We start from the raw sequence: 27,604 nt of genomic DNA, 5'->3' as shown, positions 1-27,604 counted from the left end.
GATGTATGAGTGATGTCTGATGCAAGTTGTGCCTGAAAATCTTGGGCGAAACTTTTAAAATGCTCTCCTACATGTACCCTAACTTGTAATTTATTTACTTCAACCTTTGTACATTCTGAACTAAACAGTCCAGTGAGCAGTCCTATCAGTGATTGACAGCTATCTGTGTATGTACATGGAAGCAGGGGCGTAACTATAGAGGATGCAGGGGATGCGGTTGCACCCGGGCCCAGGAGCCCTAGAGGGCCCATAAGGCTTCTCTTCTCCATATAGGGAGCCCAGTACTATGAGTAAAGCATTATAGTTGGGGGCCCTGTTACAAGTTTTGCATCGGGGCCCGGGAGCTTCAAGTTACGCCTCTGCATGGAAGGCTGTCAATCAAGGTTATACTGAATCTTTTGCCATAAAACTATATACCCATCCACTTGGCTCCTCCTGCTCTATACCACACTGTCTGCAGCTTGGACAGCAGGTTCTGGCTGACAGACTCCCTTCAACCTGTATTGATTATATGTGTTTCTATTTTATTACAAAACCAAGTGAGAAGATTCCCAACTGTGGAACCTAGGGTCAACAAAGGGTGGAAAAAGAAAAAAAATCCATTTCTAGAGGACCTTCTGAATACGGAGCAAAGTTACGTGTTAGGGGGAGTATAAAAGCTAGAAAGTGGTTTCACAAGATTTTACATTTGTGCCAACCTCCCTAAAATAGTCAAGGAAAGAGAAATGGTCAGGCCACAAAGATGACTCAAACAGCTGCCATAGCTGACGGAACGCGATGTAGGCATTATCTGATATGTGAACTGCAGCTGCTAAAACGTACAGAAAGTACCTGCACTTACTAGATCACAAAAGTGTGCCCAGACATGCAGCCTTGAAACACAATTGTGATTTTAATGAATTTAGGGCTTAAACAGTCAAATGTATTTGTGCACATTTTTTGTACGTGAAATTCATAAGTGTGTTTTTCGAGTGTGAGAAAGGATAGGACCTGCACTATCTTATAAACAGGAATTGTTTTCTTAGGCCTCATGTCCACGGGGAAAATCAGGCCGCTACGGATTCTACATGTAGAATCTGCAGCGGGTCCCTCCTGCCCCGCGGACATGAGCGCTTAAAATAGGAATTTAAAAGAATTTACTCACCCGCAGCGGGCCGGGAGGGTCTTCTCTTCCTCATGGCCGGATCTTCTTTTTCGGCCAGCGGATGAACTCGTCACGCCGGCGGCACGTCGCCGAAGTGCTGCGCGCATGCGCCGGGCACATCCGCCGAGCCGAAGCAAGATCCGCGGATCCGGGCGGCTTCCATAGGCTTCAATAGAAGCCCGCGGGAGCCGTCCCCGTGGGAGACCCGCACGAAAATGGAGCATGGTCAAGATTTTTGCATGCTCCATTTTTTTAAAAATCCCTTTTATTGAGCATCCGCGGGTATTTATCTACCCCGCGGGTGGTCAATGCATCCCTATGGGGTGCGGATCCGCGTGCGGGAGAAGAGTTAAAATCCACTGCGGATTTTAATTCTTCTTTTGCCCGTGGACATGAGGCCTTAGAGTAATTTTTATTATTCTGTTTTTGGATATTGTAACATTTTATGCTCCTGGCATTTATATATTTTCTTATATATATATATTTTAACTTGCTGCTTGTTGAAATGTTATTTTTAAAAAAAATCACAGTCTAAAAACAATAAGCTAATGTTTCCTATAGAATCAGCATGTGTAACGGCCAATGTTGTTGCTATACTATGTGATACATTATGTAGTTGCAAATTATTAACAAAATGACTCTTTTTTTCTGTAAAACCAGCGAACAACTAAAACTACTTTCCATTGTTATTACGTGATACTTTTGAAGACATTTATTAGAGCTTTTCTGGATTTGTTTTTATTTTTCTTTCTTTGGGTCCATTCATAGTCACATTTAATCATTTATCTGGACTGTATTTTATCCTTTAATGATTTCTGCCTATGTCACCCCTTAACCCCTTGAGTGGCACGCCCGGAAATTTTCCGGGAGGAGCTCCACTGCCCATAGTGATATACCCCGGAAGATTTCCGGGCTATGTATCACTATGGGAGCTGCAGAGCACAATGCCACAAGCTGTAGCAGTGTGCTCTGCCTGCACAGTCCCACAGAGAACAAAGCAAGGGCTTTGAAAAACCAGCAGAAGATATTGCTGACATGCCGGCAATCTCCTGCTCTGGTTTGTTTACAGGTTGCCATAGAGACCATCGGCTTGTCAGAAGCAAGCCGATGGTCTCTGTGGCAGGGAGAGCTGGTTGTTAGCTGTCAGAGGACAGCTAGGTACTAGCTCTTACAGCAGAGATCAGAGAAAACCTCCGATCTCTGCTGTGTTAACCCTTTACATGCTGCAGTCTATGTGACTGCAGCATGTAAAGGGCTGTCACTGCAGCATGTAAAGGGCTGTCACCATCGGACCCCCGGAATGTGATCAGGGGTCCTGATGGGTCCCTATGGAAGTCCCCTAAAGGGACAAAAAAAAAAAGGAAAAAAATAATAAAAAAAATTATAAAAACACTTGTCTCCCTTTACTTTGTAAAAAATCAAAAATACAATCACACATGTGGTATCCATGCGTAGTAATGACCCAGAGAATGAAGTTAATACATTATTTAACCCCTTAATGACATGTCCCCTTTTTTTCTTTTTTCCCCATTTCTTTTTTTCCTCCCCCCTGTTTAAAAAATCACAACTTGTCCCGCAAAAAACAAGCCCTTATATGGCCATGTCAATGGAAAAATGAAAAAGTTATGGCTCTTGAGACGCAACTGCAAAATTAGTTGAAATTCAATGATTAGACCATTTTAAAAAACCTGCCCTGGTGGGCACGACAGGGTGGTAGGAAACCCGCCACTCAAGGGGTTAATCCTACAATAATTTGAATATATTTATGTATAGTGTATCCTCAGCAAGTCCTGAAGAAGAGGTTCACCAAACCTTGATCGGGAGGGTTATCATCACTCCTTTAGGAGAGCACCTAGAAGGTGAGAAGACGTAGGCCACCTGCAGAATCTCGCAGCGGTATCCGGCCCTGGCAGCAGCGGCGTACGCGTGTACCTGCTCTCTTCTTTCTGAATCTGTACTGCGGATGGTCCGCACGGCTCGCTGTCGACCATGCACTGCACAGATTTTTTTTTAAAGTTCCTGCTTTTCCCACGCCATCGCCTAGTGATGACATGGAATCCACATCCTTGCCACAATGTCAATTGCGGAAAGGCCACGGTTCAGATGGCTTCCATTGACTTTAATGTAAGCCGTACACGTGAAATCTGTGCAAAAATGGTGGTAAAAGGAAAAATGCGATTTTTCCTCCACAAGCCTTGTAAGTCTCCTCACTTACTTTCTTGGTGCTCTCCTTAAGGAATAATAATGCACACTAGGGGCAAAAACCCCCAAACAGCTGTCTGTGTATGGTATTCTGGCTTGGTTTTCAATTCCCATGGATTTACAGGAATATTGCCATCCAATAAATGGCGCTTCAGAGGTATTGTTCTATCTTCTTTATTACCAAACCTTAAAACGCTTTTACATGCTGGTTTTAATTAATAAATAGAGAATTTTGGCAATAAACAATATTATGGAATTATATTAGGCCTGGAGGTCATGCCATATACCCAAGATAGTGTTTTATTTTTTTCTTGTCTATCAGGAGAAAAATGGATGATATGCCATACTTCACAGGTCACCATCAGGGGGAGAGGCAGCGTGATTATGGAGGAATAGGGCCTCTTAATAGCAGCCCCTATTAACCCTGATCAAGGTCTAATACTCTATGCTCCAAACCCACCACTACGTTGTAATCAGACGAGGACAGCCACCAGCCTACATAGATCAGTTGGTTAACTTAATAATAGAAATGGGGAAGAGCTAATCCCTCCAATCTACTGCAAAAAAAAAGAGTTTCTAATATAATTTTAGCAAGAGAGCCTCTCCTTAATTTACAGAGAACTACTTCATAAAGGACATGAAAGAATTTCTTTGGGACTAAAATAGGACAGTTATAATATAAAAATTTGGGCAACAATTTAATTTTCAGTAAATTAATTTGGCCAACCAAAGTAAGTGGAAGGTAGACCCAATGTTACGTCTGCTTCAGATGTCCTATAACTGTAAACCAAAATACTCACTAGGCAGTGTTCAGACCACACTGCCAGCAACCCCAGAAGTACAAGGAAAAAACAAACAAAGGTTGGGAAACTTTTTTGAAAGGAAACTAGAAGATGACAACCCCTGCCTACTAGTAGATGGCCTGCCCTGATAAGGACGCATCCACTTCTCATGCTTGTGCCACTCACTAATCCTGACAAATGATATAGTAGAACCACCATACAAGTAAACAAAAAACTTCAAAGAATAAATCTCTATCCTTATCTGAAGAGCTGCTGGAAGAACCACTTAAACCAGATCCTGGAGGTCCCTTCCAACTCTATCATTCTATGATTCTATTAGTGATTTAGTGAATCTTGCATTGGGCAGGGGGTTGGACCCGGTAGGAGAGTGGCAAGGTTTGCATAATAAAACCTAGCCAGATCAGGTGTCTCATCCACCCAATTCAACGGAGCAGGTGGAGGAAGCTGAGCTGCCACTGGATCAACTGTTAGAAGATGGGTCTTAACCCAATTAACTCAAATTCCAGATTGAACACAGAATATATAAAAAATGGACAGTAGAGAGAATAAAAAATAAATATTTCATACTAATTGAAGGTTTCCTGGTGGTTTAAGGAAAAGGAAGAGTTGCCAATGACAATAAACAGCAATTTATATGATGCATTTCATAAAATGACACTTGAATGCTGCTGGATTTGTTATATGATGTCATGGCACTTTTTCAATTGAAGAGTCAGCAGCTACAATAGTAGTAATCATAAAAAAATCCCAGTATGTTGAAATGAAACAGGCATTCCGCTGCTCCCTCCTTCTTAAGTCCACCTATAAACTTAGAACATCCACATAACCTGATCAGCAGTGCTGCATCCACTAGAGGCCACTGGCTACCAGGTGATGCGGTGCGGTGACAGCGCAAAGACTTCAGAGGTGAAAGAACGCTATAACTTCTGAAATCAGTGATGCGGACGCTGCTGATTTTGAGTCAAAATCCGCATGTATGTGGATTTTGACTCTGTTTTGGATGCAGAAATATTGCAGCATTTGCGTTGGAATTTTCCACTGTGGAAATTCTACAACATTCCCCCTACGTGTAAACATACTGTTAAAGGGACAGACAAAGTTAAATTATAGGTACATTTTCCTGCCTGAGACCACAATTATTAATTCACTCACTATCTTTAACTATGTAATAATAAACAATATAATAATAACATTTTACAATATTAAATGTTAACCACTTAATCACCCTAGAGCTTGAGGGATATTATATATATAAACCCATAACTATGGATAATGTACCATATATACTCGAGTATTAGCCGACCCGAGTATAAGCCGAGTCAATAAGTTTTACCACAAAAAACTGGTAAAACTTATTGACTTGAGTGTAAGCCTAGCTATACTCGAGTATATACTAGGTAGAAAAAAAAACACAATACTCACCCCCCAGCCGGTGTCTGTGTCCCCGGCATGATGGTCTCCTCAGCGGTGCAACAAGCTGCTTGAGAATTCTTCCCGCTGTCATCTCCCTGCTCGGCTTTGAATTCCCCCACCGTCAGCGCTGTGTAAGTAAGCACGGTGATTGGATCGAGCGCCAGCCAATCACAGCCTGTGCTCGATAAACCAATCACAACCATGCTCGATCCAATCACAGCGCTTACTTACGCAGCACTGACACCGGGGCAATTTAAAGCCGAGCAGGGAGAATTCTCATGCAGCTTGCCACACCGCCAGGGAGTCATCGCGCCAGGGACACAGACGCCGGCTGGGAGGTGAGTATTGCGTTTTTTGTTTTTTTTTACCTCACTCGGGTGCTTTTTCAGCATTAAAAAATGTGCTGAAAAATTTAGCTTATACCCGAGTATATACAGTATATAAAAATAATAATTAAATCTTGCTATTTGTATAGCGCCAACTTATTCCGCAGAGCTTTCAGGTAATTTATTTATTACCCCCCACCAAGCTGGGTGCTCATTTTACCAACCACAGAAGAATGGAGGTCGGAGTCAACCTTGAGCCGGCTACCTGAACCATAAAACTAATACTTGGGCTAGCACACACATCTGTTGACTTCCATGACATTGTTTCATCATCTTTCCGCCTTCCAACCGACCTTCCCTCAACATCTCCATTCCAGTGTCTGGCACCATCATAACCCCCAAACAGCATGCCTGCTGCCTTGGGGTCACACTGGGCTCAGACCTCTCCTTTACCCCCCACATCCAATCACTGACCCGAACATGCCACCTGCACCTCAGAAATATTGCTAAAATCCATCCGTTCCTCACTACGGACACGCTAAAGACACTCGTTGTTGCCCTCATTCACTCCTGACTCAACTACTGAAGCTTTTTATTAATTGGCCCTCCCCGCACCAGACTTTCCCCTCTCCAATCCATACTAAATGCAGCAGGTAGGCTAATTTTTTTATCCAGACATTTCTCAGATGTCTCTGCACTATAGCAGTCGCTGCACTGGCTGGCCATCCACTGCAGAACTAAATTTAAACTCATCACCCTTACCCACAAAGCTCTCCATGGCGCTGCGCCACTGTACGTTGCTTCCCTCCTGTCCGTACATCACCCAGCCCATACACTCGGATCCACTAACACACTCAGACTAAACACCCCTCAAATACGAACCTCACATGCTCGCCTACAGGACTTCACCAGTGCAGCACCCATTCTCTGGAACGCTCTACCCCAAGGCATCCGGAGAATTCCTGATGCACGAAACTTCAGGCGCACCTTAAAAACGCACCTAGTCTCCTGACCTAGTCCCCCTGCTCCTCCCTATGGCTCCCCACACCTTCCACCTGCTTACCTTTAATAACTGATTTCCACATGCAATTCCCGTACTGCCTGTGTTCCCCAATGCCTTATCTCCCCCTCCTGTACCTCCCGTATCACCCCCACCCGGTTTGTTTCAAACTGATTGTATATCAGATGTAAGGCCGCCTGCACACGGGCGGAAATCCCGCGTCGGGATTTCCCGCGGGATTTCCGCCACTGAAAGCCTGCATAGGAGTGCATTACAATACGCACTCCTATGCAGACGGCCGCGGTTTGGCCGCGTGAAATCTTGCATGGCAAACAAACCGCGGCATGTCCTATTTTTGTGCGGGGCTCGCAGAGCCTCGCACAGAAACGTCACTCACCCGGCCGCCGGCTCCGGTCTGCGTATGCGCCGGCTGCCCGGCAGCCGGCACATGAAAGAGCCGTGGCCGCCGGGCGCGGGTGAGTACGCGCTCGTCTCTGCAGGCGCTCGGGTCGGGTCCCGCAGCGAGAATTCTCGTCGCCGGATCCGACCCGCTCGTCTGCAGGCGGCCTAATTCTTGTATTGTTCTTGTATTGTCTGCGTTCTCGCATGCTTGTAAGCACTGTGGAATAAGTTGGCGCTATACAAATAAAGATTATTATTATAATATTATCTTTCACACTTACTTTTTAGCTACCAGGAATTTGTTCAAGGGTCCAGCGGATGCCATCTCCATGACCAGCATGAGGCTCTCCGCCTGACAGACCCCAATCATTCTAACAATGTATGGATTGTCAAGTTGATGCATGATTTCTGCTTCCTTCATCATCTCATCCTTCACAGACTTCTCATTGTCGTTCTGCATCTTCAGGATCTTAATGGCCACATCAATTTGACGTCTATAAAATAGAATATTGCAAAAGTAAAGTGATAATAAAAGTGCAACTGAATGTATAAAATGAATGAATAAAGAAACCTGCACTTTGTTCACCACTGTGCAGGGAAATCCATTGTCCTTCTTTGTCACAGGAACAGAAAAACAGAATGCTAGCCAAGGTCAGATTCGTCACATGATGGACACAAGTGATGCCCGACAGACCCCACTGACTGTAAAAGTGTTGTACTTCTGTCTTGCTGTCCAGCTTCCCAGCACAGCATGCTGCACAGTTTCATCTGGGTTTTTTAACTATATCTGTGCTCGAGGCTCTGAAAGGAGCCTCAGACGCAGTTGTGAATACAACATTAGCAATTAATTGTTCCACACTGCATGATAATGTTTGCTAAATTCAAGTTGGTATGAATGCTGTGCCACATTAAAATAAGCCTAAAATAATCAAAACAAAGCAATCAGCCTAATTATTAAAACTCTTTAACAGAAAAACTGAGCTTGCACAACATGCTTTAGGCCGGCTGCAGACGGGCGGGTCGGATCCGGCTGCGAGGATTCTCGCCGCAGGACCCGACCCGAGCGCCTGCAGAGAGCAGCGCGTACTCATCTGCGCCCGCGGCTCTGGCTGTTTGATGTGCTAGCTTGCAGAGAAATAGAACATGCTGCGATTTGTTTGCCGCGTGAGATTTCGCTCGGACAAACCACAGCCTTCTGCCTAGGATTGCGTTTGCTAACGCAATCCTATGGCAGCTTCCAAGGGCGGAAATTTCATGGAAAATCCAGCCGTGGAATTTCCGCCCGTCTGCAGCCGGCCTTAGAGGAGCTTGCCTGTCCACAGACAATGTAGATATCTCTACAGCTGTTCCTTGGAGCAGGTCCGTGCTTGAGCGTTGTGTTCACATTGCAGAATCTCTCTTTGTAAAATGTATGACAATTCTTTGAAAACAAACCGCACACCTGCTGTCCTCCTTGGTGCAATTTTTGATCTAGTAGACCTAGATCTGTGGGCCTTCTTTTGTTTTCAGGAACCCGCCCCTGTGCTATCATTGATTGCTTTTTGGGAGAAACACAGTGCTCCTCATATGTGTGGCTCTATACGCATGCACTTTGAGGGTGGGGTGGGTAGGCTTCAATGGGGACCCTCTGGAGGGCAAAATAGTGAACCTAATTTTAACTTCCATTGATTTAAATAGGAATCTGAATTAACTGTCCCGATTCACAATAATTTTCATGAAATTGGCCTGACACAAGACGATTATTCCACTAATCGCTCATCACTAGTAGCCATAGACATTGTTTGTATGCATATTTGTAAAAAATACATATTGATAAAAAAATTGCATGAATGGATCCATGTGTGTAGAGTGCTTGGTGGCATTATCATAATATACCAGAAATCTGCTTTTCGAAAATATACAAGTATGGGTTTGTAGCATGTACTTTTTTTTATAATTAAGAATTTATTTGCATATTGAAAGTGTAAAATGGTTCACAAACCCCTGGCAGCTAAAGGGTTAAATGTATTACAAAAATACTTACTTTTTCATCTTGTAAACCCCTTTTTTAACACAGCCAAAATTTCCAGAGCCCAATTCTACTTCATCTATTAGAAGAAGGTCTCTTTTTAAGAAGACTTTGCGTTCCTTCAGCTCCTCAGGGTCACTGTATGGACTGTCATACACACTGGTGTCCATGGGCAAAATCCGAGGTTTTCCACCCGCTGTTGATGAAAATAGATAACTTTGTGACTAAATCAAAAGTAAAGAGCAAGTTCATTTCACTTTCAGTAACTTTTTTGTCACTTATAATGGAAACAACATGCCTGGATTAGTTCATGGCAATGTCATTAATATATGCCAAAAATTATCAAAAAGTTAACTGATCTTGTAAATTTTCAAAAGTTTCTCTATATGAAATGTAGTAAATATTAATTTTAAAAACTTAAAGATAGCTTTTCATTTATGCAACAATATTCAATATGCATAAATAGATGATGGCAGAGATCTCTGTACTAAGCCCTGATATATTATACATAGTTATTAGAGCGCCCACTTGTTACAGTTCTGAGAATAAATAGACGATGGGAGAGATCTCTGTATTGTTCCCTGATTTATTATACATAGCAAATAGAGGCCCCCCTGGTTGCAGTCCTGGGTATAATAAATAATGGGAGAGAGATCTGTATTGTCCCCTGATATATTATACATAGTTATTAGAGCGCCCCCTTGTTACATTTCTGAGTATAAATAGATGAGGGGAGAGATCTCTGTATTGTCCCCTGATATATCTATACCTAGTTATTAGAGTGCCCCCTTGTTACAGTCCTGGGTATAATAGATGATGGGAGAGTCCTCTGTATTGTCTCCTGATATATTATACATAGTTATTAGAGCACCCCCTTGTTACAGTCCTGGGTATAATAGATGATGGGAGAGATCTCTGTATTGTCTCCTGATATATTATACATAGTTATTAGAGCACCCCCTTGTTATAGTCCTGGGTATAAATAGATGATGGGAGAGATCTCTGTACTGACCCCTGATATATTTATACATAGTTATTAGAGCGCCCCCTTGTTACAGTCCTGGGTATAATAGATGATGGAAGAGATCTCTGCACTGACCCCTGATATATGTATACGCAGTTATTAGCTCACCCCACAGCCATCTTTTTTCTAAACGAAATAATCCCAATTTTGATATCCTCTGTGATTATTGTAGCCTGCCTTTGTACCCATTCTGATTTGCCCAAAACTGTCCATAATATTGATTGTGCACCCGCTGACAGCACTGCAATTACACAAAGGCCACAATAGATGCCACGGAAGTCCCTCCCCCGACCTCTGTGAAGTGGCCAGCACTTGTCACTGCCACATTTGCAGTTACAAGCACCGGCCACTTCGCAGAGGTCGGAGCAAAGAATTCTGTTGCTTCTGCTCCGAACCCTGAATAATTGTGGCGCTGTCAGTGGTTACACAATCAGGTTAGGGTTCCTGAAAGACGGATAGTATTCTCCCTGGGGAACTCCTTTAAACCGCGTTTGCCATTTTTCTGCCCCAAATTATCTAAATTTTCCATCTTCTTGTGTCCTCTTCTTTGTTAATATTATTTACATAGTTTTGTATCATCTGCAAATATTGATATTTTACTGCACAATCCCTCTACCCAGTCATTAATAAATGTATTAAAAACAATGGGGCCAAAAACCAACACCTGTGGTACCCCACTAGTAACCGGTGACCCCCTAGTACTGCCCCCTGTGGTACTCCACTAGTAACAGCGAAGGCTCCAATACTGCCCCCTGTGGTACCTTACTAGCAATTGAAGAATTTTTTTCTCTTAAATGGGTAAAATTGTTTTCTATCTCATTGGGGTTTTTTTTTTTTGCCTTCCTCTGGATCAACATTGGGGGGTAATAGGCTGAACTGGATGGACATATGTCTTTTTTCATACTATGTTACTATGTTAGAAATAGGGATACACCTGATTGAAGTTGAAAAAAATGCATCAGGTTTAGTAATGGCACATGCCATATGGGCATAAAGTAAACCAACCATGTAAAAGCATAAGAGGAGGAAACTGCCTAACATATTTAATGAGTCGAACCATATTTATAACACAGATTGCACAATTGTAGTAAATTTAGTCCAGTTTCCATCACTTTTATCTTGTTTAAACTTATAACACTATTAATAAATCTGCCTCAATATTTACTTAAGCATGCCCTGAGGAGATATTGAATATCAGAACACTCAGCTGATGAGGACTGAATCTAAAGTCAAGTTTTATGGTCTGTCACCATGGAGACACATAGCTCTAGCATATGACTGTAGCCAAAAGTTGGCCTCATATTTTCTAATCAAGGGTGTTTGCAAAGTTTTTTTTCTTTTTAGACATATTTTAAGATGAATTAGGGAAAAACAAAAGCTTGCTGCGAAAGTGTAAATACCCTTTACTATACAATACAAATGTAGTGTATATCTGTGTATTTCTTTCCTAGGAAGTGGAAGGCAAGTTATTCACTGATGGGCTCTTGGTATTAACTTGAGGCAATCTAAGACAGTGTGTAACAATCTGGTTTAGGGTTTGAGTCACTTGTTGTAACCAGAGCAGATCAGTAGTGTGGTCAGGGATAGCCAGAGGTTTGTACACAGGTATATCAGTTTGCAGTATGTAGGAGCAGGCAGGTAGCATAGTCAGTGGAAGCCAGTGGTTGGTACATGGGTAGGTATCAGTTCACGCTACAGAGAAGCAGATGGGTAACGTGGTAGGGGAAGCCAGAGGTCAGTAAACGGGTACATATCAGTTTGCTGCACAGAGGAGCAGCAGGGTCATGTAGTTAGAGGAAGCCACAGATTGGTACATGGGTGGAAAACAGTTTGTAGTACAGGGGAGCAGGCGATAGCATATTCAGGGGAAGCCAGAGGTTGGTGCATGAGTAGGTATCAGTTCGGGGTACAGATGGGTAGCGTAGTTAGGGAAGCCAGGAGTCGGTACACAGACAGATATGTCAGGTAGCAGTATGGAGGAGCAGCAGGTGAGAGAGCTTGACTACTGGCTGGGAGCACAATAATCACACACTGAGGGAGGGACATGGACATTTATATAGGGTGTCTAATTAATGCGGGTGGAGCTACTCAGAAGCTGGGTTGCAGGGTGCAAGAAACTGGGCAAGATTAGGTAGGGGAGCTGTCCAGCAGGCTGAATAGCTCATTAGGAAGAGACGTCGCCTGGAGCACAGGAGTTCCCAGGTTCGAACCCTGACACACTGTTATTATAATGCCAATAACACCTGTATCCCAGTTCTTATGTCAGTGTTGTTTGGTTTCCTCATATCCTTACCAATGAAAGGTTCAGGGGTATATCCATCAAAATTAGCCGATGGCTGTCTCTGGAGAAAATAGAGGGTAATAAAAAACACATTAATATTTCAGTGGATTCAAAATTGCCTCTTATTAGTTTGTAGAGAAAATAACTAAAAAGAGAAAAAGAAGTGTAGACCAGTTACACTTAGGGTGGCTTCACACAAGCGTGTTTTTGTGCGTACATAAGTGCGCACCCATAAACGTGCAAAAACACGCATGAATGCAGGTCCGTGCATTGCCTTCAATGGCTGCTGCCGGCGGCTCCATTGAAGGCAATGGTCTGCCAGCACCCCATAATTGTTTTTAGGGAAGAGCTTTAAATATAAGCTCTTCGTTAAAAAACAAGAATTTTAGTGTAAAAAAAACACAAAACTTACCTGTCCACCGCTGCTGTGTCCCCGCAGGGATTAAGAACACATCTGCCACATGCGACAGATGTTTCCTTCATCCCTGCAAGGAAAAAGAATTCCCTACTGCACCTGCCACATCTGTGACAGATGCAGCAAAGGGATTTCTAATCCCTGTGGGCAATAAAGAATTCCCTACCACAGCTGTCACAGATGACAGCTGCGCTAGGGGATCCAGCTGCAGTCACCCTGCAATTGTTTTTCAGGGAAGGGCTTTGAATATAAGGGAGGTGCTCAGCCTATCACAGACAGCTGCTTCTGATTGGCTGAGCACCTCAGCCAATCACATGCAGCTCTCGCTAAATGACTGACAGGTGAGAGCTGCCTGTGATTGGCTGAGCACTCAGCCAATTAGAAGCAACTCTTTCAGCAGGCGGGGACTTTAAATCCCCGCCTACTGAAAGAACTGCATTGAGAGCCGGGAACAGCGCAGAGAGGACACAGCTGAGCCCTGGCAGCTGATGGAAGGTGAATATGTTTTTTTAATGATTTTTTACACCACTTTTGCTTGTTTTTCAGGGAAGGGCTTATATTCAAAGCCCTTCCCTGAAAAAAAATTGCAGGATGCCAGTAGCTGTATCTGCTACAGCAGCTGTCATCTGTGACAGCTGTGGTAGGGAATTCTTTATTACCCGCAAGTTTGAAGAATTCCTTTGCTGAATCTGTCACAGATGTGGCAGGTGCATCAAGGAATTCTTTTTCCTTGCGGGGATTTAGAATTCCCTTTCTGCATCTGTCACAGATGTGGCAGGTGCAGCAGGGAATTCATTTTCCTTCCAGCGATGAAGGAAAAATCTGCTGCATGCGGCAGATGTGTTCTTCATCCCTGCGGAACCACGGCAGCAGCGGACAGGTAAGTAGTTTTTTTACACTAAAATTCTTGTTTTTCAGGGAAGGGCTTATATTTAAAGCTCTTCTCTGAAAAACAATTCAGGGGTGCCGGCAGACCATTGTCTTCAATGGAGTCGCCTGCAGCAGCTGCAGCTCCATTGAAGACAATGCGTGCATTCCCTGTGGTGCACACATGTCCTATCTTTGCAGGTACACGCCTGTAAAGCACGGACATGTGCACACACCATAGGGAATGCATTGCTTCTAATAGAAGCGTGTTTTTGTGCCTGTGTATGCACGTACAAAAACACACTCGTGTGAAACCACCCTTAAAGGCAACCTTCACACATGACATTTGAGCTGCAGAACTTCTGTTGAGTTTCTGCAGATGAGCAGAGTTATCGAGCTTTGCGGAATTGGCTACATATTATTTTTCAGAATTTGATTATGCAGTTGTGTATTTATGTGCAGATTTTCCGCAATGGAATGTGTTGCTTTTTTGTGATCTGGTAGTTCCTGCACGGAGGTCAGACTCGCAAACTTTATTTTCAAACATCAACAAACGTAGATTATCGAGCAGGTTGAGTGCGATTCTGTAGTGTAAAAGCAACAAAAAATGCAACATTACTCTATTTGCAGATTTTAGTGCAGATCTTAATCTACACATTGATGTCTATGGGTAAAATCTGCAGATATGCACAGTTTCTGCAACATAAATAGAGAGACTTCAAATTTCAAAACCACAGTGTTTTTAAAATTCCATGCATTTCCAAAGCAGAAAAAATCCGTAACGAGTGAAGGAGATTTGATAAATCTCATTCACTTGTCTTGTACTGTAAATGCTGCAGAAATTCTGCCTTGTTTAGGCCCCCTGCACACAGGCAGAAATTCCGCAGCAGGATTTCCCGCAGAATTTCCGCCCGTGGATGCTGCAATAGGATTGCGTTACAAAACGCAATTTTATGTAGACAGCTGCGATTTATCAGTGCGCAATCTCACGCGGAAAACAAATCGCGGCACGCTCTATTTCTGTGCGGGGCTCGCAGAGCCCCACACAGAAATGTCACTCCTCGGCCGTTGGCTCCACTGGCTCACAGAGCCGGAGCCGCAGGAGCAGGTGAGTGCCGTGCTGGTCCCAGAATTCTCGCAGCGGGATCCGACCTGGCCGTCTGCAGGCGGCCTTACTCCTTGTGTGAAGGCAGCCAAAGCCAGTATAGCTAACTCTTCCTTCTTTGTGACCTTTCACACATGTGGAATATTTCTGTAAGACAACCCTAAAGACACAGAAAATTCTGCACCAAAATCCTCAAGTAATGATAATAATAATCTTTATTTGTATAGCGCCAACATATTCCGCAGTGCTTACAAAAACAGGGGGATAGAAAGACAAAAGTACAAAAATACAAAAACCACAGTTGCATGTAGTAATCAGTTGATGGAAACAGTAGAGGTGAGAGTCCTGCTTGAACGAGCTTACATACTACAGCTAATGGGGTGATACAGAAGGTAAAGAGGAGTGGAGATGTGCACGGTATGGCGAGGTGGAGAGTGAGGGATGCTATACACATAAACAATGGTCAAAAATTAAGCCGTGTGGTGGCTGAATCGGTGTGACTGAAGGGAGTGATTGACAGTGGCTAGCAGGGATTGCAGTCACTAGGACAGGGAGCATATTATGAGGCGGAGTACAGAGGGGTTTGGTTTAGGAAACGTGGTATGCCTCCCTGAAGAGGTGTGTTTTTAGGGAACGCCTGAAGTTTTGTGAGTCATGGATTGCTCGAATATTTTGGGATAGCGTGTTCCAGAGGACCGGTGCTGCTCTAGAGAAGTCTTGGAGGCGGGAATGAGACGTTAGAATTAAAGGGGCACTCAGTCTGATTTTGTTTGTGGAGTGGAAGACCTGGGCTGGGTGCTGGGGAGTCAATATAGGGCGTCGCTGTGCTATGGAGAGCTTTATGGATGAAGATAGCGAGTTTGAATTGAATTCTATATTTGACAGGAAGCCAGTGCAGAGGCATCTGAGTAGCAGCTGGACAGGAAAATGAGCCTGGCTGCTGCATTCAGGATGGATTGGAGAGGGGAGAGTCTGGCGCGGGCTAGGCTGATCAGCAACGAGTTGCAATAATTGAGATGAGAGTGGATGAGGGCAACAGTGAGCATTTTTAGCGTGCCCACAGTGAGAAAAGGGCAGATTCTTGCGATGTTCTTGAGGTGCAGCTGACATGTTTGGGCCAGAGATTGGATGTAGTGGGTAAACAAAAGATCAGAGTCGAATATAACCCCAAGGCAGCGGGCGTACTGTCTTGGAGTAATGGTGGTGCCATACACTGAGATGGAGATATCAGGATGAGGTCGGTTAGTAGAAGGCAGAAACACCAGGTCAGTTTTGGAGAGGTTCAGTTTTAGGTAGAGAGAGGACATAGTGCTAGAGACAGCAGACAGACAGGTGGTGATGTTTTGGAGGAAAGGTGCAGAGATATCATGGGAAGAGGTGTATAACTGGGTGTTGTCAGCGTAGAGGTGGTATTAGAGGCCAAATCTCCCGATAGCTTGTTCAATAGGGGCTGTGTAGATAGAAAAAAGGAAGATGCCGAGTACCGAGCCCTGGGATACCGAAACAGCAAGGGAAAGAGGAGGGGAGGTAGAGCCAGCAAAGGAGACGCTGAAGGAACGGTCAGATAGGTAGGAGGAGAACCAGGAGAGTACAGTGTCCTTTTAGCCGATGTAGTGAAGCATACTGAGGGGGAGTTTGTGGTCAACAGTGTCAAATGCTGCAGAGAGGTTGAGGAGGATCAGTAGGGAGTAATCCCCCCTCGATTTGGCTGTCAGGAGGTCGTTTGACACCTTTGTAAGGGCAGTATCTGTCAAGTGTAGGGGGCGGAAGCCGGACTGTAGGGGGTCGAGAAGAGAGTTTTCTAATAGATAGCGTATAAGGCAGAAGTAAACCAGGCATTTCAGTAGTTGGAAGATGAAGGGGAGATTTGAGATGGGTTAGAGAGAGATTGAATATAGTGGTGAGATAGGAGATAACCACCGGGGAGAGGGACTGGAGGTGGTGTGAGGGGAGATGAGCAAGGCTCGCTAGAGTAACTGACCTTACCGGATTTTTGTGAGATGCGATTTTAATGTTAAAAGTCCCATTGATATTTGCAGGAAAAAAAACGCAGCGATATCGCATCATTAAAGAAACGCTAGTGGGTAAAAGCACTAAGTGAGAACGACTGAATGATTGCTGTTGAAGCGGAGCAAGTGAACGAACCAGCAATGATTTTCAATCCTGGAAAAACTGAACACTAAACAAGAAGTGAATGACTCTCAGTCATCAATCAGTCATTGGCTCGCATTTAGGGCACTTTCACACGGTCGTAGGCATGTTTACATGTGCCCGCCAATGCCGTAAAAATGCGTAAACGAGCACACAAATCTAATGTTTGTGTGCCCGTTCAGACGGCACAGGCCCCGGTGCATATACGCCAAGGACATAATGCCATTGCCTCAGCTTCCATCCCCCTTGCCAGCTCACCCCCTCTCTGCTTCCCTCCAGCTGTTTGCAATGGATGTGAGCGGGATGGTGGCAGAGCTAAGCACCAATAGTTGCCCATGCAGCGGCCGACGTATTCCGGACGGAAAGATAATTCCAGGTCTATCTTATCGTACCAACGTGAAAGCACCTGGCGCTATATTCGCCCATCCCAGCTGCCTGAAAAAATAGGTCTTGATCTTTCTTTTGGCAGAAAATTGCAGAAGCCTCCATAGACTCATATAGGAGACTATGCAAGGTGGCCAGCAAAGGGTGATTAATTCCCCAACAGCGCAGATGCCAGGGTTCACTTGAAATGTGATGTTTTTGTCCTGGAATGTGATGCTACACAAAAAGCATTTTTGGAAAAAAAATAGTTTATATTGCACAAAAGTGGTATGACATAATAAAACCTCTATAAATTTGGTGTTTTCATAATCGTAATGACCTGTAGAATAAAGGTAACATAATATTTATACCACACTGTTAGTGCTATTGAGAAAGTACAAGCTCATAACATGGAAGAATCTGTCTCAAAATGGCCGCTAGATACAAAATGGAGCATTATAAGATGTGAATAAGCTTGTGTGTAGTAGAACAATAATACAAAGCAGAAATAAGTTTAGAGCAGAAGGTACGGTACAGTGTCTAATGATCTGTTTCTGTTCTTCCGAGAAAACAAGTCTGGGTGCCTGATGTACAATTGTTATCAGAAGAAGCCCCCCACGCCTCCAGCTTTGAACAAAGGAACTGGCTGTGCTGACCATCTAAATTACAAGGGAAGAACCAGACCACAGCTATTTGAAGGACATTTCATAGACTCTCACGCTATGCGATTGCCGAACAATGTATAACTCATAATCTCTGTCTAACCCAATGAGTTATTTGCTATGACTAACCTACATTCCTTTCCTGTACTGAAGGCTATAAAAGACTGAATAAATGCTCAGTGTGCATCGCCTTCTGCTAGGAAAGAACCAGTATACTTGCCGTGGTTCATCTCCGCATATCTGAGGAAACCAATAACTGTTTCTGAGTTTAGTTCTTGGTTTCTAAGGTGCACCCAGGTACGATAGAATTTGGAACTCAAACCAGAAAGGTTATGTGACCGTGCAGCAGTCCTTAACAATTGGCGTAGTCGGCAGGATGTTTATCAGTCGGGACTATTAACAGACATCGGACAGTGACGTTGGACGAGGAATTCTTATATCTATTGTGCCAGAATCAATTACTGATCACCCTTTCATACAGCCCGGTAAGTCTCATATTTATAATATGATGTCTACCGTTGGTCTGTTCTGGCACAGTTGATTCTTAGTCTTTCTGGTCGGTCAGGTGTCTGGTGTCCTGTTATTAAGTTACCATTGATAGAGAAGTTTTCCCTTAGGTCTTGAGTATCTTTTATGACACCGGGGGACAAAATCTCATAAATAATAGAAGTTGTTGTCAGTGACCATACGTCTCGGGGGGGGGGGGGGGGTGCCAGATGAGTTCAGGGCCAGACCCCAGGCAATGGCTATATGCCTATAATACAACAGAGCGATTTAGCCCCTTATGGAGTTGTCTCAGCAGAAACAGCGGTGACCACTCTAGTCTCCCAGCCATTAGAATAGAGTAGCATGTGTGTTGTAGTTCCCTTCTGTGTCCATTAGGTCTTCACGTTTAGTTAGTTAGAATTAGTTGTCGAGGAAGGGATTAGCCCTTGAACAGCTGACCAACAATGATAGGTAGGGCATAGATCATAAGCTAGAAATAGGGAAAGCAAACCTTATCCCGTCCTGTAGAGTTATAAAGGTATTGTTTATTTTGAGACAGTTTCTAGGGGGGATTGAGAAAGTACAGGCTCATAACATGGAAGAATCTGTCTCAAAATGGCCACTAGATACAAAATGGAGCATTATAAGATGTGAATAAGCTTGTGTGTAGTAGAACAATAATACAAAGCAGAAATAAGTTTAGAGCAGAAGGTACGGTACAGTGTCTAATGATCTGTTTCTGTTCTTCCGAGAAAACAAGTCTGGGTGCCTGATGTACAATTGTTATCAGAAGAAGCCCCCCACACCTCCAGCTTTGAAAAAAGAACTGGCTGTGCTGACCGTCTAAATCACAAGGGAAGAACCAGACCACAGCTATTTGAAGGACATTTCATAGACTCTCACGCTATGCGATTGCCGAACAATGTATAACTCATAATCTCTGTCTAACCCAATGAGTTGTTTGCTATGACTAACCTACATTCCCTTCCTGTACTGAAGGCTATAAAAGACTGAATAAATGCTCAGTGTGCATCGCCTTATGCCAGGAGAGAACCAGTATACTTGCCGTCGTTCATCTCCGCGTATCTGAGGAAACCGATAACTGTTTCTGAGTTTAGTTCTTGGTTTCTAAGGTGCACCCAGGTACGATAGAATTTGGAACTCAAGATCAGAAAGGTTATGTGACTGTGCAGCGGTCCTTAACACTATCATAATAAATCCCCCAAACCAATGGTAAAAAAAAATAGTTGTCTGGCAAAATAGGTGTCATAAACCTACACTAACGAGAAAATAAAAAACTTTTGACCACTGGAACACAAAAGGGGATACAATTTACTGATTCTTAAGGCTAAAGTTCGAAATGTAACTAAGGCGTTAAAAATGCACTTAAAGCAACTGGATTTTGAGTCAAATATATGTATATGAGACATAAAGGGTTAAGAGCCACAATCGTTATCTCTAATCAAGGCTGTTATGGAGAGTGGAGAGGGAAAGAGGGGGGGTGATACCTATCTACAGACTCACGGATCTAATATTCCGAGCGCACATGCAGCTACCAACCGCCTTGGCAGAGCTTCGATCAATCACTCTAACAGTATTGCAAGCTTGGAGTCTTTAAAATACAGGCTGGTTTGTATGCAGCTTTCCTGGGCTTCTACAAGCATGCAAAGCGAAAGATCAAATCACCATCTGGTCGGGTCTAATGCACTCCAGTGCTCTACAATGCGGTGCACAATACATACTCTGCCACCATGAGCTATTAAGGAGAGCTGGGACCCAGACTATAAACTATCAACACAATCTTTGGAGTTATAATTCGTTTTAAAATGGACAAGGCTTAACTAATAAGTTGTAGATTTATTCTAGAAAAAGACTAGCAGTGCTAAATATACGTATGTACAAAAGTTTACAGAAAAAGATGTTACACAAGATTATAAGGTTCTACAAGTATTTTAAAATTAACAGGAAGAAATTAAAAGAAAGTTAACAGATATTGGAATACACGGCCCAAAGGCTCTGATTGGCCGTGTTCCTAGAAGCAAAAACAAGACAGTCCATATGCAGCAGCATATCTCCGTGGTCTGACACTGGGTCTCTCAGAAAACGCCTTAGTTTTAACTTTTTCCCAGAACACACTGCCCCCTCTGAGGTCATTCAAAGAAGGGTGGGGTAAATGTGTATGGACTTGTGGAAAACTATATTTCCCCATTTTGGTCATATCTTCACACGAGGTCCTCCAATCGGGAAGATATTTCTGGTCATGTTTTTATCTATTGATTGCTATCAAGCATGACACGTGAATTATAACCAGGTAAGAGGATACGTAGGTTGAGGGGGTTCCGGGGCCCCTACTGAAATGTATGTATGGATTCTGAAAACATAATTCATATTGGGCTAATACATTCACATGGCAAATAACTCTTACTAAAGGTTTCCCCCTAATCTGAATTTTCGGCTCAGGCGTGTCTGCAAGAAGTCCTGCTAGACGAATGATTTTCTAATACTTCATTAACAAGTGCATGGTCATACAACTCAGTATGAATCCGACAGCATAAATGGTGCACTTTAACTCTAAAGACGAGAGTTAAGCAAGGTACCGCTATGGGGTCAAATGTGGCCCCTACATATGCCAACATCTATATGGATTATGTTGAAAGGAACTACGTTTACACCTCCCCACTTTGGACTAATGTTCTTAGATGGTGGCGTTATATTGACAATGTGCTGCTGCTCTGGATTGGGACATATGAGGAACTTCTTACGTTTCATCAAGAATTAACCCTTTCCAATCCAATTTGTATCCTGGTTTTCCTAGGGGGCTTACTCTTTTTCTGTTGTTATACAACATGGCTTAAATACTGATTATAATGGGGCCCCATATTTGTGATAATTTTCTTGACTGCATCTTTTACTTTTAATGTGTATCATAGTTGTTATGTCAGTTCGTGTTTTTTATTTTTGTATGTTTGTTTTTTGGTTCTAGATTGTAAATCACCATACTGTGACGGACTGGTCAGCAATGCGTTGGGACCTGCTCACCTCCATTGAAAGTCTCAAACTCGGATTAACGCATTGCCCGTTCTTTCTGAAAAATATTTTCCCCTTGAAATTTCTCCCCACACTAATTTTTTCTTCATGAATTAGATGTATGACATGATTCTGAATGTGATTCACACAATTGATTTCTGTGTTGATATAACTCGTGAGGTAACGAGCATTGTCTGTTATTTTCCTGGATTAGTAAAAGAAGTTATCCAGCATTTATCTGTGCTGAGGTTGATTTGTTGTAGGAGTGGATCCTCTGCACACTTTATATGTTAACATACAGACAGGATTCCAATCAAGAATTAGTTGGTTGTACAGGGCTCACAATATGGTCATGTAGCATGTGGACAGGTGGAAATGGGAAACGTATTTATATAAAGATCGGTAGATATAGATATATATTAGTTTTCTTAATCTGATGATTTGATAGACTAGGTATCTTGGGGAGACATAATCACACTCATATCTGCTGCACACATCCTTTAAAGCCTGGAGCTGGAGTAGTAGAGTTGATTGCCCCTTTGGGGTACTGGCCAGATTGAGGTCTGATACTGGGTCATTGGTTGTCCTCTATAGTAAACAAATTTCAAGTAAAATCATCTCCTCTAGCCAAAAATTAACTTCCTATGAGTGTTGGATTATTATAGTATAACGCGGAAATATAACCCTCTAATGTGGCTGAACTTGTTTAGTAGAACCCATTCAGCCAGATAATGTGCATTATGAGTGTTGATCTATTAATACAATGGTCTCCATGACCACAGATATAAACTCTAGCCTTGGAGAAGGTTCTCAGATGGTCATGTGATGTTCATGTGACCTCTATTGAGTGCTGCAGTCAGGCACTGTGTATCCATGGCACTTTAATTACACCGCGGGTGTGTGGATGTTGATCGTTAATCTAATATCACTTTGGTCTCCTTGACTACAGGTACTGACTCCAGCCTTGGGGTTGTCCATAGCAGGTCATGTGGTTTCATGTGAATATTTGAGGTGAAAGTCGGGTAATGTGCACTCATGGGATCTTTGCGGTACTGCACATGCGTAGCTCATTTTGATTTTGGCTGCGGTGTTCTCACTCGAATATAGTGCTTATGCGCTGTTGGACAGGTGACGCCGGCGCACATTGATGTACTGCTGGCATCTCTTGTCATGCGCAGTGGGTCATTTATTATTGGTTTACCACATTTTAATTGCCTAGGCACATTTTGTATTTAAGACATAATGTATGTAAGTTTGAACAGCTTGACAAAGTCTTAGAACAAGCTGAAACATCTCTGCTGCTTTTACATTTGTGGAGGAATAAAGAATCCCGTCTTGGGAGTTAAAGTGCACCATTTATGCTGTCCGATTTATACATCTGAAAATGGCGGGCACAGGCGCAGTAAGGCTAAAGCCACATGGGGCAGATTTTTGTCAGAATGTCCGCAGTGGATATTCTACCGAAAATCTGCAGTGGCTTCCTGGCCTCTGAGTCCACACCATGTGGTGAGGAAGTAGAGGCAGGGAAGACTGTTACGGAATCCCCTCCCTCTCAATGCCAGAGCATTGAGAGGGGGAAGATTCCTCAGCGGAGTTGTAATACAAATTATATCACCTAAATGAAGTACGATATGTGGCGAAAAAACTACGTTAAATTGACACGTCAGATAAAATTTAAAAATGTAAAATTTGGTCTGATCATTAAGGCGCAAACAGGCCTGGTCACTAAGGGGTTAAAACAAGTGGCTCAGAATCACTTTTGCCTTTCCAATGTAAAATGGATAAAGTCTAGCTGGGACACAGTGATATATAGGACAAATTGTCCGCCTGGATGAGTTTTTCCTTGGACAAATTTATGAAAGAACAATAAATCTTGGTCCAACAGCCCTCAAACCCAGTCTCTATATCACAAAGGCTGCTGTGGGGGAGTGTCGGCAATCACAAATGGCCAACACCTGCTATGCATGGCTCTATTTCTCAAAGGCTATGTAATTGACTCAGAGAAAATTATCACAAATGTTTGATTTGTTGTTATTGCCAAGGGTTGCACAAGCAGTTATTAGGTTTAGTAGCACAATTCATTTTTCACATGGGTGAGAAGTGTTGATTACATCCTTATCTTCAATAAATTAAATGATCATTTAAAAGTTGCATTTTATCCTTACTCCTTTAAGTAAGTTCTAGACTAGTCATTGGATCTTTTATATCTCAGATATTCCGAAGCATTTGATATAATACCGCACAAAAGGTTGGTATATAAAATGAGAATGCTTGGTCTGCGTGAGAATGTATGTAAGTAGGTAAGTAACTGGCTCAGTGATAGAAAGCAGAGGGGGGTTATTAATGGTACATACTCTGATTGGGTCACCGTTACTAGTAAGGCATCACAGAGGCATTATTAGAGGAGTCAAGATACTAGTGGGGTACCACAGGGGGCAAGTATTAAAGAGGTCACCGTTACTAGTGGGGTACCACAGGGGGCAAGTATTAGAGAGGTCACCATTACTAGTGGGGTAACATAGGCTTCAGTACTGGAGGGGTCACCGTTACTAGTAGGGTACCACAGGGGGCAGTATTGTACCCTATTCTTTTAAATATAATTATTAATGACCAGGTAGAAGGATTGTACAGTAAAATATCAATATTTACAGATGATACAAAACTATGTAAAGTAATTATCGCAAGAGAAGATGCAAAGAGATTGCAAGATGATCTGGATAAATTGGGAGTTGGGAAGAAAAGTGGAGGATCAGGTGTGACACTGATAAATGTAATGTTCTACACATAGGCAGGGGAAATACATGTCACCATTACACACTAAATGGGAAACCACTGGGTAACACTGACATGGAAAAGGACTTGGGGTTTTTAGTTAGCTGTAAGCTTAACTGGAGCAACCAGTGTCAGGCAGCTGCTACCAAGGCGAATAGGATCATGGGGGTCATCAAAAGACGTTATCTAGAGACACATGACGAGAACATTGTTCTTCCTCTTTAGAAGTCACTGGTCAAACCACACATGGAATATTGTAGAGAGTTTTCGGGACTAGTACTCAAGAAGGACACATTAGAGTAATAAATGGAACGGTCAGACTCAAGACTCAATTCCCATAGAGATTATCAAAATTGGGGTTATTTAATTTGGAAAATGGCTGATGGGTGCTCTAATACCTATGTATAGATATATCAGGGGTCAGTACAGAGATCTGTCCCATTATTTATTTATACTCAGGACTGCAACTGTAACAAGGGAGCACTGTCACATTCGACCTGGGTGCAATGCACACCTTGCCCAGGACAGACTGTGTCAACATTGGACAAATTCTGCAGTAAAACCTCTATTCAACGAAAGAAAACACAAATAAGGGGGAAAACTGACCCTGCTCCTACCTGGGAAAGGTCCCTACCTAACAGCAGATTGACTGCTCCGATAAGTGCGACCCTCCTGAGTGCCTCCCGCCCTGCTACCTGACCCTAACAAGGGGAAAGGGAAAAATCTGAAGCACAGAAGGAGTAACCAAGAGAGAGGGAAACGTAACTGAAAGACACATAGCTAACTCCATGAGGACTTGGACAGCTCGAACCACTACGATTAACTGAACTGCAATAAACAGCAATGTGCTAAGGGAGAGGTAGGAATATAAAGCACTCCCTACCAGCTGATAAGTAGAGCAGAGACAAAATCACACCTAACAAAACCTCTCTCAGAGATGGGGGACTTTGAGGGAAATACAAACATGCAACTATACGGATACAGGTAGTAGCAGGCAAAATGTGTCTACCAGCAACCTGTATAGGAGTAGAGCGATTAATCTGCTTCCACATCATGGTTAACGTACCCTGACACTGTCGCGACCAACAAGCCCTGACAGGTGCCCTCGATGTCTAGAAGAAAGGTTTCTAAACCGATATAGAAGGGGATTCTTTACTATAAGAGCAGTGAGACTATGGAACTCTGCCTGAGGATGAGGTGATGTGATCTCAATATAAGAGTACAAAGGGAGCCTGGACGCCTTTACTCAAAAGGGTCAGGGATCCAGAGATTATTCAGATTGCTAGATTGGAGCTTTTTCTCTTAAATGAGGAAAATTGGCTTCGACCTCATTGTTTTTTTTGCCTTCCTGTGGATCAACATTGCATTTTAATAGACTGAACTGGATGAGTGTATGTCTTTTTTTTAGCCTTACATGCTATGGTTACTCATGTTGTCCTTATCTTATCTCAAAAAAAGGTTTTGGATGATCTGAAATATTTACATATATGTAACAAATTAGCAAAAACAGCAGATATTCGATGACAGGCAAATACCACCGTATGCCATAGACGGCAGGGAATGTATGGAATAAGCTCCGGAGCTGGATCTGCTCTACACATGCCTGGTGTTGGTTATGTTACTTTCACACAGTGGAAACATTAAGCTTTGAATCTGGACAAAAATCCACACAAAATCCTCAGTGAAATCCGCATGTGTTACATGTGTGAAAAGATATATCCCGATTCTTGTTTTTGATGTGGAAGTATTAATGCAATGAATGAAATCTGCTGTGAACGACATTTCTGCAACAGGCAGCGCACCATACTGAAGATCCGCTGCAGATCTTTTTTCTACTATGACAGAATGGGGTTTCCTAACTCTATGTTGATGGAAAATAAAAAAGCTATGACTCTTGGAATGGAAGGCAGAGAGGAATAAACGAAAACATGAAAATGGCTGCTGGTCTCAGCAGAGTAATTCTCATGCGTAAGGTCTCATTCAGATTGAAATATTGCGCTCTTACCCATATACCACCTGTAATTCCTTAACTGCATAAACAGTGTTAGATAGTAATTAGTAGGTTGTGCTGTTAGTTCAGTTCAGCAGAATAGCTGGTTGTGGGTTCCAAATGTTCCATCTCCACCACCATCACTTTGGGACCTCTCCTTAGGGATGCTTTATATTTTCAGGCCGGGAGCAGGCTCTCTTGGCACCACATGTGGGTTCCATGCCACACACTACCCTTCCTCTCCTCTCCTCTGCTAAGTACATAGGCTCCAGCCTCCTTCCTGGGCACCAGCATTCTCTCAGTATTGGTTCACAATATACAGTATAGCAGGGAAGATTTCGTTCACCCCTCCAATACTTAGGGTCTTGGTGTCTTGGCACTTGGCGCTAGTAGAGCGCTGTCCCCAGTACAACTATGACAGTGCTTCCTGCTGGTTAGCTAGATATGCCCCCTCACTACAACTAAAGCCAATGTCATAATTCCTGGCACTGCCAGGCAGTAGTAGGGAACACAAACAGGGCAGCAGGAAGCAGGGACAAGAGAACTAAACAGAAGCAACATCGCTGTACAGGTACATGTGTGACAAAAGAAGGGTTGAAACAGAAAGGCCAGGTACAAATAAAAGAAACATCGTTAATTAAAGGAGCAGTGTCACCCCCTTAAGGTTGCATATTTCATTTTATAGAAGGTATAAAAATGATGTTGACAAGTATTCACTGCATAGAAGCAGATAGGGAGTTTTTTGAGCAGTGAAACATTTGCATCATGCTTTATTTATATTGATGTTATAGTTCAATTCATTGTGAAAGAAGCAGTTTAATGTCCGTTATTTGGGGTTGATTTATTCTTCTAAAATACAGTAATGTTTGTGGAGTATTAATGACGAACCTCAGGAATTAGTCATAATGTACAGATCTGCAGAGACTCTGCAGCAGAATTTGTATAGAGAATGGTGAACTTCATGCAGAAATCTGTGACATCCCGAGCACCGTGCCGATTATAAAACCCTAAAAGCCGCCATGTGTGAATGTAAAACCCGCTCAGTAACCCCGGGCGGTAACTTGTGTGTTTTCAGAGCAGAATCCACACAAAGTCTGCAGTAACTCTGCCCATCTAGACCTACCCAAAGACGTCTGGAGCTAAGAAGATTCCAATGTATAAAC

At 43.0% G+C, this 27,604-nt stretch overlaps 1 protein-coding gene across 3 annotated transcripts in view; it reads right to left on the bottom strand.

Annotated features, from left to right (window-relative positions):
- ZAP70 (zeta chain of T cell receptor associated protein kinase 70) overlaps positions 1 to 27,604 on the bottom strand; it is a 122,890-nt gene that overhangs the window by 19,345 nt on the left and 75,941 nt on the right. For all 3 annotated transcript variants that reach the window (XM_066574192.1, XM_066574193.1, XM_066574190.1), the window contains exons 7-9: positions 12,616 to 12,664; positions 9,314 to 9,494; positions 7,572 to 7,784 (exon numbers count right to left, since the gene is read on the bottom strand). In XM_066574192.1, the coding sequence (XP_066430289.1) occupies positions 7,572 to 7,784; positions 9,314 to 9,494; positions 12,616 to 12,664 (443 nt within the window). The remainder of the gene's footprint in view (positions 1 to 7,571; positions 7,785 to 9,313; positions 9,495 to 12,615; positions 12,665 to 27,604) is intronic.

The sequence above is a fragment of the Eleutherodactylus coqui genome, chromosome 7 (assembly GCF_035609145.1).
Source record: "Eleutherodactylus coqui strain aEleCoq1 chromosome 7, aEleCoq1.hap1, whole genome shotgun sequence".
Classification (NCBI taxonomy): Eukaryota; Metazoa; Chordata; class Amphibia; order Anura; family Eleutherodactylidae; genus Eleutherodactylus; species Eleutherodactylus coqui.
This window is presented reverse-complemented; position numbering and strand designations above follow the sequence as displayed.